Source organism: Coregonus lavaretus, assembly GCF_964263955.1.
Source record: "Coregonus lavaretus genome assembly, chromosome: 6".
Classification (NCBI taxonomy): Eukaryota; Metazoa; Chordata; class Actinopteri; order Salmoniformes; family Salmonidae; genus Coregonus; species Coregonus lavaretus.
This window is the reverse complement of record NC_139993.1, coordinates 9,237,610-9,253,167: the sequence shown is the minus strand read 5'-3', so window position 1 is coordinate 9,253,167 and position 15,558 is coordinate 9,237,610. Positions and strand designations below refer to the sequence as shown.

Genomic DNA, 15,558 nt, shown 5'->3' with positions numbered 1-15,558 from the left:
CCACCCTTTCCCTCCAGGCCTGCAAAGAGGATTAGGGTGGAGGGAGGGAGGGAGGGAGGGAGCGAGGGAGAGAGAGCGAAAGAGAGAGGGGAAAAAGAAAGCCTTGTTTTTCTCGTCTCCTCACTTTGCCCCTGTGACATCACCGCCTCTCCTCCATCTCCAGATGCACACTGTCCAAAAGTGTTTTTCCCCTCTCTCTCCAAACGCGCCATTTTATTTGAGTTGGCCTTCCATTTTATAAACGGTGTCGTCAGTCGCTATATTGAGGGTAAGCCTGAGCGCCCAAAATGGCATCCTTCTCGGTTGTCTGACTAACTGCACTTGTAAGGACTAGAGGACTAGATCTGCACCAAATGCCTATGCAGTTTCCAAGCGTTGACTTGAATGCAATCCCTGCTCTGTGAAAATGATGCAAAAACATCCCACCCTTTCCTATACAATAAAGTGCTCGCGCTGTGACATTTCCAGGATATTGCATCACTCCGTACTGCAACACTGCATCAAAGATCAAAGCACTGCAGTCAACGCCGCTTCTCGAGACTGTCGCCGCTTTAAAATAGCTGCAAAGTCGATGCTGCAGCACCCAATTTATTGTTCTTTTTTCAATCAGCATTTGTTACCTCTGCTTATTGATCTGCCAAAGAAGCATTGTGGACAATCAATAGGGTAGAACATTTTCCTTCTGCGCCGTCCAAGAAGCTATCTCTTTAAGTGGCATATGCCTCAGTCACTCGCACCATAACAGGCTGTCAGGGTCATAGAGTGGATTCATTGCAGCAAAGCAGGAAGTGATTTGGCGATTTAGTGCGTGCACACTCAGCGAGCTGTAGGCAGTTGTCTGAAGCGTAGACCACACTATTTATTCATGTCTGTGTGCACACTGTAACCTAGCTTTAAGTGCTATTTAGAGGAGCAGTGAAGAGGGCTTTAAATGTGGGAATTTTTTCAATGTAAGGCAAGGGCTTTGTTTGTGTCAAGCTCGGATGATTAAGACAGGAGAAAAATAACACGTCTGTAAACAGGAAATGGTTCATTACTTAGAATGTCCTGAAGGGAGAGTGATCTCCATAGTAACCCTTTCCTTCCTGCACTGACAATAAAAACATGACAGCATAATGATGATAATTTGTTTTCCCTTCCATTGCGCCACACTTAAAGTGAAATGTTGATGACGGTAAACTAAAGTGTGATTTCAGGGAACGGGAATAAGTAATCTTTTGTACATTATTTCTAATACTGTTTTTCGGGTGAGTGTACACAGCATGTTGCTTTTGTGTCTGTCAGAACCAACTGTGACTAAGCAAAATAGCCAACAGTGATAGGTCAGTGCCTCCAAGCTTAGTCACAACACAATGCCATCGACCCCACTCTAAAATAAGTCCAATAGTCCATTAGGCCTATAACTAGCTAATGGTTTTCAGTTAATAACGTATAAATAGGGCCTCGAGGAGCACGTTGCAACAACCTCAGCCCACAAGATGAATTCCCCTAAATGGGAGGTTAGGCGCCACTGCAAGCCTACACTTTCTTGGCAACTACAGAAGACGTCCTCTGACAAAAATAGTACGAATTTAATTTAGAATGCATTTCAATTAAGTGCACACATTAAATCAAATACCTCGGAAAAGAAATTCCCTTTGGGGCTATAAGGCTAATCATTTATAAGCATTGGGAGCCAAACGGCAATTTATTTGGAACTCTGTCAGTTGCTTCCCAATATGGGCAAACGTAAAAGGCTATTTGTTTTCTTTTTACTCTTGAAAGCAACATGCAGCAGCATGCACTCAATAACTTCAAAGCACATGTGCTGTGTATAGTAATGCTTAATTCACGAAAAGTACTGTTTAAAATTTTTAAGGCTTTAACACATCAAAGAGAAGCCACTACAAAGCCATTTGTTCAATTATTAAATGACTTCCATGCTGTTAATTTGCCTTAGTCGCATACTGGAAGGCTTGCGCATATAACCACCTAGTTACTGAGTCTGTCTACTGACAGATTACAGAGGAACAAAAGTCCATTGACTGAGTCATAAGGGTGGTTTGCCGAACCGTAAACATTCCTGGTCAAGGGCAAATTGATAAGATTCATAATTTTTTTATCAAACATATCCTCCCTCCCTAGCTTTGGCAAGCAAATGCATGGAGTCATGTGGTTCAGTTATCGTCTTTATTTGTTTTTGTCATCATTGGATACATTTGCGAATGGCCAGGAGTCCATCTGAAAAATGCTGGACACCGTGCTACAGTGTGACCTCAATGTCACCTTCTCCAGTCTGCTTTTCCTGAGTTTCTTTCCCATCGAGCAGACTTCCTCCCATGTGAAACGACTAAGCTGAATAAACTGACTCCTTTGACCCTCTTTCTCGCCATGAGGCCATGTATGCAAATATCACATCTGACTAACTCCAACCTCCAACCAACTGGGAACCTTTTCAAGGGCCCTAGCCCAAGAGTCATGCAGGCAAGGAATGCCTGACTTGAAAGAACTTCCAAGTGACACTTTACTTTAAGCCAACAGGTATAATGCATTATGACGTGGTCATAATGCACGGTAGGACTTGTCATATGACACTCTTATTCATGGCTTGCACGTTTAATCACAATATTGATTTGAACGTTCGTTTTAGGACTTGATGCCCAGCTGAGGATTCTACTCAATGCAGTCTCAATGAATGCTGATGAAGATTTAGTCTAAAGTGCATTACTGTGGCTTGGAAACCATATGACATTTCAAAAGGAGGCAAATAATTAGTAGGACAAGCTTTTGTCATCATTGTGATGTTGGCAGATTTACTTTAGATACAGTATAACTCTAGCTAATGTTAGCATTGCTAGCTATTTCCGACTACTTTACGACATCATAATGATGGCAAAGTTGTTTTCTACTAATTGTTTGTCTACTTTCGCAATGTCATCGTATTTCCAGGCCACTATAGTGTAAATTTGACGAAACAGTCATTAGCCCCCGTTCAGAAAGACATCATTAACCATCAGTCAGACATTAATATCCTGCGGCATCTGTAAAACGTTGATAACAATGGCAACGATGTGACCGCATGACGGATGTGCAACCCAGAAATAATGTCTTAGTATCATATGTCATAATGATCCTCAGATGTTGCCAAAAACAACACATAAAAAAGACATACAGTAAGATATGAGTTAATAATAAAGTATTATAAGGGTAGCAATGCACCAGTACCTGTTGGCTTTAAGCGAAATGTTACCCTAATTTCTCTTTAACCACTCTTGCCACTCTCTTCCTCAGACCATTAAGAACAACGATTAAAAGTAACAATAGCAGGCTCATGTCAAGACATTGTGGCAACCTGTGATTGCCTGACATGTAGTCCTCTGTGTTTGTGTGTGAGCTGCTGTTTAAGCTGCCACCAAGTTGGAGCACCTGGGGATGCTGAGCGATATCAGCGTGCCACATAAGCCACCAGAGTGCCCCCCCCCTCCTTCATTCCTCATTCCATCAGCAGAACAGCAGGTCTTAGGGTCTTCCAACCTTCGTGACAAGCCACAATAGATGCTCAAGTGGGTTTTTATGCCTGTAGGTGAGAGAATGCAAGGGAGGGAGGGAGGGAGTGAGGGTATGTGTGTGTGTGTATTCTTTGTGTGAATGTGTGTGTGTGTGCATGCGTCTGTGACTTTGTGTGTGTGTCTGTGACTGACTTTGTGTATATGTGTGTAAACTGTAATCACACTGCATAAGGAGGATTGTTTTTCTTCACACTGGCCCAGCTCAAGACAAGGCCACCAGCGTAAGGGATGTTCCCACTCTAATTAACCAGCTTACTAAAGAGTCTTAAGTGAACCAAGACAGTTACCTTGCTGCTCTGCAGACGTCTTGGCATGGTAGTGGGGAAATGTCTAAGCTGATTGGCAGCCACGATGATGAAACCCAATATGGTGTTAGCTTGAGTATGTATTTCATTAGAGTCTAGATACACACACACACGTGTGCATGTGCACACAAGCATTGTGTGTATGTGTGCAGGTGTGTGCACGTATAAATACATACTCAAACGTACATACCACAATGCAAACTACACCACATCCAACCTATCTGATCTCCAGGTACATTCTTATTTTGGGTCAAAACTTGTCCTTTCTATTTTAATACCTACAGTATCTCTCCCAGCCATCGCTTGGGATTTGCTTATACACCGTTCACAGGGGCACATTGTCCTGGATGCAAATAGCCCATACTGCTATTGCTGCTCAGTGCTCATTTGCCTGTTCTGCCTCAGGCTGCAGAGAAATAGGACACATTGTTCACTGGTGCACCTACAGTAGCATACGTGTCCCCCTCGTGTCTCTCTCTCTCTCTTTCTCTCTCCACACAGCCGACTGGGCGAGCGAGACAGAGCATGTCACAGTGTTGCAACCGAGAGAGAAGGACGAGACTAAATGGGCCACGGCCACGTCAAGTCAGCTGTCTGGGCGATGCAGATCCACACCGACGTGATACAGTCATACAGACCATTGAGTAAGAGACGACTGTCTCCTGTTGGCCAGCCATCATTCCACAACTAGTTTGTTTACATTCAGGGGCGTCATGCACCCCAAACATTTGAAGGGGCATAAAGTACATGAGGATGGCTGGGGTGGGGTCCGGAGAGGGGCTATGCCTCCCATCTGTAAATGTGATAATTTTGCATTTTTCAAACACTTGAAAAAGCTTTTTCTGGCAATCTATAGCCATAATCATTATGCTTAATTTTATGTCCAAATATGTCAATTTTTCTGCATATCTAAGCATACCTCTTGAGCTGTCTGTCTCCTGCTTCTCTGCATCTCTGCTAAAATCTGGGTAAATCATTTTAAGGAATGTGAGTCTTATTCAACATTTAGTTATTGCTTGCTTTTCTAAAGTCTACCAAACATGCGAGCAGTCATGCCAGCTAAGATAGTTAGACAAGCTAGCTACTCTTAAATTGATTGATAGCCTGGAGATTGGGAACCTAGTTGGGATAGCTAAAGCCAACTTCATAAAATTGCTAAGTGGCTAGTCGTATTACAGAGCAGAGGTGGCACCACAGGTCCCGGAGTCCCCAAAATTCTGGGGTCTGTAGTTTTTCCTAATCTGGTAACCAACCTAACCAGGTAAAATTCTGGACCTTATATGGTATGATGTGATTAATCTGTTGTAAAAATGTTTAATATGGGCTATGATGGACCAGAGTTTTTCTAATCAGGTCACATGTTGTTGTTTTTTAAATCCTGGGGAAAAATCCTGACCTTGAGGATGGTGAAAACCCTGTCAAACTGCAGCAACCTTGTACTTGTTCATATTAATTATATTTTAAAGGGAAGGAAAGGGGTATATCTAGTCAGTTGCACAACTGAATGCATTCAACTGAAATGTGTATTAGAACTAGTGGGGTTTCCTATACACAGAGAAAGCAACATAATTGGACAATAAAACTCACAGGGCTGAGCTTGCTTTATGCAGGTCTGCATCATGTAGTCTTGTCATATGCAACTGTAGGCCTAATTAAAAATGTACTCATGGTCTCTGTCTGTTATTGATTAATTACAGTTAATAATTTTGGATTGAAAAAGTCTAGGTAGCCTAGTCAGCCCATGTGTGAATATAAACCAAATTTGATCCTATTCACATTTTCGCACAAACAAATGGGCTATAAATACACAACATTACCCGGTTACACTGACCAGAGTGACAGGGCGCATAGTAGCCTAGAATATGCAGCTGCTGTTGTTAGTAGCCTACAGTTGATCAGAGTGAAAAATAGTCTGATTTCCATGCAATACAGCCTGTAAGATCGCTACATTTTAGGTGTATAGTCTGCTACATTTATGTAAGAGTTTTTGCTTGTGTCTGTAGGGAGTGACGTGTTATCACGCTTGCTATATAAATACTGGAGGAAAGTGGAGCGCATGCCTTGAGCGTTGTGCCCGGCACCGCAACCTGCGATTTCCATGAATCTGATTTGTCAAGACACACAGTCTGCAGCAGCACTCTGATGTGAAGGACAGAGAAATTTTGCGCAAATCGGTCTAAAAAACATACAACTTTGCCCCTCTTTTTAACGCTTTTCGTCAATATATTTTATTAAATTGATTAAATTCGGCGGCCCTGTTACAGGACAAATTTGAGGCTGCTACCATACATTTTGTAGCTTGTTGCTATACAATGATATAGTTGCCATTTTCCATGTTTAGCCTATTAGAAACAAATAGATGTAGCCAAAAAATGAAACGATTCATCACATTTAGTCGACTGTCTCTTTAACAAAGAGCATGCTTTTTATCAGAAACCATTTCCTTTGGTATTTTGCTTTAACTTGCTGTGACTCGTTCGTCCTACCCCGCATGTCTGTGATCTTTGGCAGCGAGCCAGGATGGGTAGTTTGTTTTTCCACGGATGGGCGAGGTAAGAAGCGGGTACGTGACTAAAATCCACTTCCTGTTTGGAACGTCATCATATAGTAGGCTACATGCTTGCAAAAACAAACCCTGCTTTGTATCCGCAGGTCTCCTCGGCGGTATTGCCTCACACACAACAGCCACCTACTCTACAATTTTGTGGCTAACCGTAACAAAGAGAGAAAGTAAATGATGGAAAACTCCTCGGTCGGTTGGCAATGAGGGCATCATTTTTTTGTCAAACCCTACAGTGAGCTATATAGGCTACAAACACAGTTCATGCAATAAACACATTTAGTAGGCCTAAGGCTATTTTGTAGACCTTCCTCACAGTTTAACAAGACCAGACCGGAGTGACATTTAGGCTATGTGAAATTATCAATCAAAGTAAATGAACTATCCACACGAATAGCCCCCAGACTTAAAGAATTGATGGAGCAGTAATTGAAAAAAGTGCAAACGATGTCTCGGTTTGTGACTTTGATCTGGGGGTTTCCGTGTTTGCCAGTCAGACAGGCTGTGAGTTGTCGAGTTTACTGAATCACGAGGCGTTGATTGGTGTGAGTTAGTCATGCTGATTGAACTTTGTCCAATATTTAGACGATGAGGAAATTCACAGTCGCTCTTTGTAAAAACATCGCTCAAACGGTGGTTAGGGGCTATAATCTCAAATGTCGAATTGCAACAATGTTACAGGCACATGCCACAGCATAATGTGACTGCAACAACGTATCAACTACCTCGTTATGTGATACATTGTTGCATAGAATAAGGGGCGCATGTAGCAAGCGATTGACAAAGTAGCCTAAATTTAGTTAATGACGCATATTTGTAAAATGAGAAACATTTCGACGTTAGATTAGAGTAGTTGCATTATGAAAACTATTTTTATGTCCAAACAAGCCGATTGTGCAAAGCTCAATGCGTAAACTATGAATTGGAAAGAGGCTATCCGATTTTTAAATGGACGAAGGAAGGAAGGTAAAATCTGCCATAGTAACAGAGTCGAATTGTATGGTTGGGTGAAAGCTATCCGCCTCGTGACGTTGTGCTGGCAGCGTGACTGGAATGACGATTTTCTAAATAGGGCTCTAGTGCCAGTCCGGGAGAGCATGCATATGCTACCTAAAAGAGCAAGATAGGTGACGCCACTTCTTGAGTTGCATGCAAAGGCATTAAATATTCGTGAGATAATTTAGGAGCCGCAATAATTTTAGCTGTTGCTTTGAATTCTTTGGATGTCGATTCTCAGTAATCAGAAGCCTATCATCAACATTATTTAAACAAGTAACCTTGACTTGAAATAAATAATTTAAGTAGCAGGGCTCAACTGCCTCAAACCAGTTTCTCTTTAGGGCTTGCTGGCAGTTTAACTCCTTGCACAAGTGGTAGGGCCTACAGATAAAGAGAGGAAAAGGTGAGCATGCGCTGGAGGGGCTGTCGAAGAATCAAGTAAATAGAATTGGAGCTGCTAGAAGCACTAGTGGTGTGTCGTCGGTGACGTCACCGCCCTACATTGAGCTCGGGCTGTGAGTTGTAGTGCGAGATAGATAGAGGCGCGCCGTAGTAAAGTACACAACTGCAATGAACTTCTCAGTGTAACTTGGCTGTTTTAAGGCTGCTTGGCTAGAGGGAAAATACAAAATAATTCGCGATTCCTTTTTTCTACAGAATAAAACGAATCCCAGGGAGATTTGGATAATTTGGTATCCACTTTTTAGAAAACCATGTCTTCCGCGGCTGTAGCTGCTTCGAGGAGGCAGTCATGTTATTTGTGTGACTTGCCCCGCATGCCATGGGCGATGATCTGGGATTTTACCGAACCAGTTTGCAGGGGATGTGTCAACTACGAGGGAGCCGACCGGATTGAGTTTGTAATTGAGACTGCCCGACAGCTGAAGAGGGCTCATGGCTTCCAGGACGGGAGATCTCCGGGGCCAGGCAAACCTCAACACTCGGGGAAGGAAATTCAGTCCCACAACCATTCGGCTGGAGACCCCGGCTCGCGTCCGCCTCAGCCTCTGGATCGCTATCCCCTCTCTGACCGGCCGCCAAGGTTGGGACCGGAGTACCAACCGGGGAGGCAAGTTAACGGCATCCCTGTGCCAAATGGATTTCCAAAACCTGACGACCCACCGGAGCTGAACCGCCAGAGCCCTAATCCTCGCAGGACTAGCACGGTTCCTCCCAATTTGGTGCCTTTAGTAAACGGAAACATGGGCCCAGTACACGCACTCAATGGTCGGCCCGCCCAAATGGGTATGCCGGGCGCGTTGAATGCTCCTGGTCAAGGCGACCACGGCAAGCGCGGGGAGGATATGAAAGACAAGCATAGACCGGATAGCATGTCGGACATGTCGGAGAGCCACAAGCGGGCGGAGGAGTGGATGGGTAAGGGTAAAACAGTGAGGGATTTGATGGCTCTCCACACATTCGACAGCAGGTTCAAGAAAGACCATGCGGCGATGCAGCGCGTTATGGGATATGAGACAAGTGCAACTTCTTCAAAACCAGGTAGGATTGTGGATTTTTTTCACACAGGAATGCATTCATTTAGAAGACAAAACAGGAACTGGGAGTGTTGAAATTCTTAGTCAGCTACTTTGCCACTGTGTTGACGTGGGTTTTCAGCTGAATGGTTGTTTATGCATGTTTACATTTCCTCTAGTCTGATCCCCAGCAGGCTACCAACTAGCTTACTTATTTTTCCTCTGCAAAATTTGTTTTACATATGAAAGAATACAACTTTGAGAGGAATTTTTCATTATTTACGGTGCATGAACATTTGCTGCTGTGGTGGTTGGAGTGTTTGTTAACCCTGAACTCCTCTCTCTACCCCCCCTCCCCTCCTCCTCCTTCTTCTCCAACAGACCGAGGGAAGCACCCGCGGAGCATGAAGAGGAAAGCCTCCCCTGAGCCAGACGGCGAGGGCTCCGCCCCCAAGATGAACGGCGGCGAGGGCCAGCCATGGCTGCCATCGCCCTCCGAGGTCCTCAAGATGCCCCCGGCCTCCCTGCCAGGCTTCTCTGCCGCTCCACCCTCCACCATCTCCCCTCACAGTCGTACCACCCCACCGGAGGCGGCCACGGCACAGAACGGCCAGTCGCCCATGGCAGCACTCATCCTCGCCGCTGACAATGCCGGCAACACTAACTCGCCCAAGGACGCCAACCAGGTGCACTCCACCACGGCAGCGGGCCGGCGCAACAGCGGGAGCCCGCTGTCCCCGTCCTCTGCAGGCCAGCGGCGGCTGACCCAGAGGGAGGTGGTGGCCACGGCCCACTCGCAGGGCATGGACCCTCACGGGGCGCCGCCGCAGAGCATTCCAGACTCGTCGGTGCCGGGCAGCGTGCCACTGTGCTGCACCCTGTGCCACGAGAGGCTGGAGGACACGCACTTTGTCCAGTGCCCGTCGGTTCCCTCGCACAAGTTCTGCTTCCCCTGCTCCCGGGAGAGTATCAAACAGCAGGGGGCCACGGGAGAGGTGTACTGCCCCAGCGGGGAGAAATGCCCACTGGTGGGCTCCAACGTACCATGGGCCTTCATGCAGGGTGAAATAGCCACCATCTTGGCAGGGGACGTGAAAGTAAAAAAGGAGAGAGACCCTTGATTTTACCAGCATTTTTTTTTTACCCACCACAACAACAACAACAAACAAACAAAAACCAACATGTACACCATTACAAATGAATATAAATCCTCGTACCATGCATACCATCCAAAAGAAACTGATGGACATGTACATATTGGACACAAGGGAAGTTGTATACTTCGTAAACATGGCTGTATAATTTTTTTTTTTTTTTTTTTCAATACATTGTGTTTCTATATTTTTTTGAAGATAAAGGTATGTACTCATCATAATAGACTACTTTCCTCCTCCCCCTTTTTTCGATGTCCTATCGATGTACTTTTAGTTCTGGTGGCAGTCCCTGTTAAACATAGAATGTGACTAACTAATATGACTCTACGAGCACTTGGCAAACTGAAATGCTTCTAGCTGTACTTGTATGCACTTGTTTAAAAAAAACTTGCCAAATACAATTTCTGACCTTGTAATAATAACTAGTGTCTGGTTTGCTTATTTCCCTGCAATCAGTAATGAGTGAAGCCATAGGGAGAGAGAGTCATGTCCTGACTATGAATCACTCATGGGCAGTGATGCAATACCTTTTGAAAATAACAAAATGGGACCCAGGGAGGAGTGGAGGGGGGAAGCAAAGCGAGGGAGGAAAAGAAGTGAGGGGAGATTTTCTATACAGCGGTAAACAACATACAGTTGAATATGCCAGCAAACAAAAATTCCTCAGTAAGATGGTTTTAAGTCTCATGATTTACTTTGCTTACAGTAACTATGAGGCTATTGGACATTAATGACCACTAAGTTTGTACAATCCACTGCATGTCTCCTATTGCTGGTAAATATAAAATTATTCTAAGTTTCTCATGCTAGAAGTTCAGGTACAGTTAACCCAATTTAATCAGTTCACTAAGGTTATTCCACATCACTGTTTATTTGGGGATGTTGATTTTAAAGTGATTCTGCACAATTGAAACAGCCTCTACTGTAAATTATCTCTTGGTAAGTCAGCCTAAATGGAGGGAGAGGAGTTGTTTCGTTTCATGTTCAAAGGTAGTTAGGCTAGCAATGGAGCTAAAATGTACTGAAGTCATGTAGATCAATACGATCTACACAATATTCAGGTAAATCTCTTTCAAATCTATTCTCTTGTCACTTTGCCCCCAGGGGCATTGCCATTGACACATTGCATCCACGCCCTAATACAAACCAAAACAAAACATAGTAAAGATGTGAAGTCATGAATGATTACATCGTGTGACTACTTGTGAACTAGGTACATGTGAGCTTTGATTGGCTGTATTGGCTTTTTCCACATAACTCAACGCTGCATGCTTGTCAAGAAGCATGAATGTGTCTCTAGATTTTTGCCTCAGATAAATAGTTTGAATACATTTGTTGAGGCTACTGTAAAAGCAAACATAGTGTCCACTGTGTGAGAGTGATTCATCAATTTGAGCTGGGTAAACCAGTTTTGGAGTTGTGCATTTATAAGATAATCTCTCATTCATCTGTAAGCCACAGCCAATGCTGACTGGATACATATTTAATTCGGTGATAACCTAGATATCTCCCTAGTAACCCAACAGCATAAACAACAAACAATGCATTATTTGTAGATGTCTATTTGTGTTCATTTCTCCTCTGGATCAATTGTTTATTGGCAACTATCTGAAAAAGGAATATATAATCATCCCCTCTATAGGCTATAGTGCACACATGAACAAAACACACATGGGCGTTTGACATGATTCGCCATCAGAACACCATTGAGTCAATGGCTGCATTGTAGTCCTCAAGAATATCATCCTCCATAAAAGAGGTGCTTGGTCATGTGCACGCCTCAGTGGATTTCCTGAGTCACCGTCCCCCCCCTCCCTCTCATCTCTTCTGCTGCCTGCTCGGGGCCTCCGGTGCAATAACACGCCTTCCACTGTTCAAGGTTGATCACACGGTGACGAGATGAATGGGAGGCTTGTGTATTTCTGCGCCTTCGCCTTGCATTCACCCGCCATTCAGGGGAGCGGCCAAATCCAAACTTAACCCTTTACTGACCCAGTTTGACGACAACATGGTCCAAGGTTGGTATAGAGAGCAATAGTAATGCCGTCCTTTTATAGGCACTAACTCTGCCATGGTTCGTTGGACAGAGCCAATAGGAAAATGAATGGAGTTTTTGGAGGGTTTTTGGATAAACGCCAAAAATAAGGTCTGTGGTAAACACAGGCTTAGGAGATCTTATAAATGTTGTTCTATGAGATAGTCGTCATCAGCTAATGTCACTTTTTGTGAATTTTGAAGCATTTATGTAATAATTGTTTTTTAATAAAGGTCATGTTAAATGACTGATATTATCTTATAGAACAAAACGTATAAGATCTCTTAAGCCTGTGTTAACCTCAGCCCTTTATTTTCTGCGTTTATCCCAAAACCATATTCTTTCCCCATTCATTTTCCCAATAGGCATGGCTGACTGAACCACAGGTAAACTCATTTCTGGGTTTTAGGACTACAAGCTAGCAAGCTCTATTTTGGAAGGAAATAGGCCTAGATACAGCCCTACATGGCCACACATTGCAGCTGTACTTTAAATTCATGTCATTTTTAAGAGACTGCAAATTCCACATAAAACAAACATTAGCCCACTGTTGGTTTTGTACAATTACATTGTATTAGTCAGTAAATGGAAACTGTTCATTCACTGATAAAGAGTAGGCTAGGCCTACATTACCAAAAATTATTTGCATTTATTTTGTACGTTCTCTCTTTTCCCCCAATGTTGTGGCGAGCACTTTAGGCTTATGTAATAAAATGACTGATGCAGTGATTCACCCAATGTGCACTGCAGCTATTTCACAGTAGACCTACACAGACTTGGCCGCAGCCGATTTGTCAGGTTCCATTTTGTGCGGATCGATGTTGATTTGTTTGATGTCTAGGGAGGGAGAGGAGCAGACGGTTCGTACCTGACCTGGGCTTTCTGTTACATTGGTGCCAGCTCATCTACAACGCTGGCTGGCGCTCAGCTCTATGTTTCGAATTCCAGCCGAGCCAGCTCATTCCTTTTCATCTGTCACCGAAACGCCCCAGAGGGCGAAAAAGCAGCCAGTCGTCCGAGATTAATAGGTTTGCTCAAATTACGGGGCACACTCAGAAAGAATTTAGGGCTTTTTTCCCGTCTCTCTCTTTTTGTTTGCTCAGCTGTCCCACCCCCGTACGATAATAAACACACAAGGAGCATGCACACAAGGTCGGCCATGTGGAATTTGCAACGAGTGAACTTTCCAATACAGGTTTGTTGAACGAATGTTACCTACCTCTGTATTAAAATAGCCTCAGAAGCCTAAACTTCTTTCATTTGTACCATACAGCTTTCAACATAGATCCTGATGGAGTTATCAAATAACAACGTAAATAAAAATCACATCTAATATGGCCTTCATTCAATTGAATGAAACCTAGGGAATAGTGGCTGTTTTGGAGAAATATAAGTATGGAATGACACGAATGTAATATCAAACTAAGAGCCAAAGCTATTCCACAAAACAATTTCAAAATAACTTTGAGGGTGTTCATCATTCTATGTAGCCTACAGTATTATGGGCTCCCGAGTGGTGCAGCAGTCTAAGGCACTGCATCTCAGTGCTTGAGGCGTCACTACAGACCCCCTGGTTCGATTCCAGGCTGTATCACAACTGGCCGTGATTGGGAGTCCCATAGGGCGGCGCACAATTGGCCCAGCGTCGTCCGGGTTTGGCTGGTGTAGGCCGTCATTGTAAATAAGAATTTGTTCTTAACTGACTTGCCTAGTAAAATAAATACAAAATTAGGCCTAGTTAATCTGGAGCAATTCCAAACAGAGCAGCATACTGTATCCTCCCTTTTAACACCTTTATAGTAACTTATTTTTAACCATTGCCATGTCAATGTTTGTCTCTGGAGGTTATATGAGCCTCTACTGCTTATAACTCTCCCACAAACTCCCCTAAAACATTCACCCCTGTATTTTTAGACCTGCAATGTCAGGGCTTGTCTGAAAGGACGGGCACGTCGGATGGCCAACATTCTTCCAGTTCAACCTTAGCGCCCTTACTGTGCTGCTTCTACCATCTCCTCATGACTACGCAACGAATCGCTAACAACAAGTGCCACTAACTTCTCCATGTTTGTTTGTAAGGCCCCGAGGTTGTTTAAGGTTGTGTTTGCCATGCGCATTTTAGAAGTGATAGCTGTGTCCAAACGACTGCCTAGGCTAACTAGGATAGCATAGTCTCATCTGTTCAAAAGGTCACCCAACAGCCCCGCATGACAAATGGCCGCCGGTCGTGGCTGAACATGTTGCACATGCACAATGGTCTGGGCCCCGGCCTGCCACGTCAGCGATTTGAAAGATCTCGCCTGGGGGCTTTTGGAAATCCTGTGGGGGGCCACTGTGCTTTGCCGGGTGAGTTGTAAAGGGAGGGGTGGGGTGGGGGGGGGAATACCCGTGCTCACATTCCAGGGTCCTTTGCTGTCCCAGTAAAACAAATAAAAAAATTAAGAGAATGTGAAAGGTGTGTGGGGGAACGCTGGGGAGTGGGGGAGTTAACAGCGAAAGAGGGGAGGGTCAAATCCAGCAGCTGCTCTCACTATAATTAGACAGAAAACAGGCAAGCTTCTGCCACCATTAATCACCCAGCAGCCAACTCCAAGAAAGGAACGCGTGTTCTGTTGACTCTCCCAAAGCCTTTATCTGGAAAATAGGTTTTATGGACGGCCCAAATATAGCGATCGACACACAGAGAGTGAACCATGTGTGTATCGTGAAAGTGGGCCCCGTTGCCTAGTTACCGCACTCCTGCGAAAAGTAAACACCAGGCAATGTGGATGTGCCACGTCAATCCGCATGCGAAGGAAATAGCTACCCGCTAAGTGTGGCCCATATTGGGCGTTTATGATGAACTGCTGCAGGAAAATGCTGAATTGCTTACTGGGCGAGTGTTCACAATGGTTAGGAGGAAGGGTAAACTGAAGCAAGTACACAAAATCGGCCTTCTACAGTTCTAGACCTTGTTTTATTGAAGGCAACGTTTTTTTTTTTTTTTTGAAGTACCAGATTGATTCTGCTATAGCTCTTATGTCATTGACTTGTTGGCAATGATATCGGAGAAGCAGACTGGTCTGGAACAGACTTTTATTGTCAATTGGAAATGTTTTATTGAGGTGACTATCAACAGTTGGATGCCTAGTATCTGATGTTACCAATCTGGACTCGCATAAGAAAAGAAAAATAACCAAAATAAGCATTTGAAACCACTTTTTACGGTTTAATCAGGACAATTTAATGAAATTGCGAGACGATTTTCTATTAGACGATTTTCAATATTATGTTTTAGAAATAATTTTTCTCTATCCCATATTTCAGAGCCAAGTTTTTTCTGAACTTTTATCAATTCATTTGTGGATGCTTTCATGTCGGCCTTGATGTGCTGCTTTTCAAATAACTACTTTGATGAGTCATCTTCTAAAGGGACGACGAGGGCCGTCTTGCTTCAAGAAAGAGGGTGCTCGTCCAAGAGACATTTTCAGCTAAGCCTTGTT

The 15,558-nt window shown here is 43.9% G+C and overlaps 1 protein-coding gene across 1 annotated transcript; it reads left to right on the top strand.

Annotated features, from left to right (window-relative positions):
- The first annotated feature begins 7,497 nt into the window (after nt 1-7,497).
- LOC311131122 (interferon regulatory factor 2-binding protein 2-B-like) lies at nt 7,498-12,705 on the top strand. Its single transcript, XM_084163937.1, has 2 exons — nt 7,498-8,912; nt 9,269-12,705. The coding sequence occupies exons 1-2, from the start codon at nt 8,126-8,128 to the stop codon at nt 10,006-10,008; spliced, it is 1,527 nt and encodes a 508-aa protein (XP_084020063.1). The 5' UTR covers nt 7,498-8,125; the 3' UTR covers nt 10,009-12,705.
- Nucleotides 12,706-15,558: the final 2,853 nt, after the last annotated feature.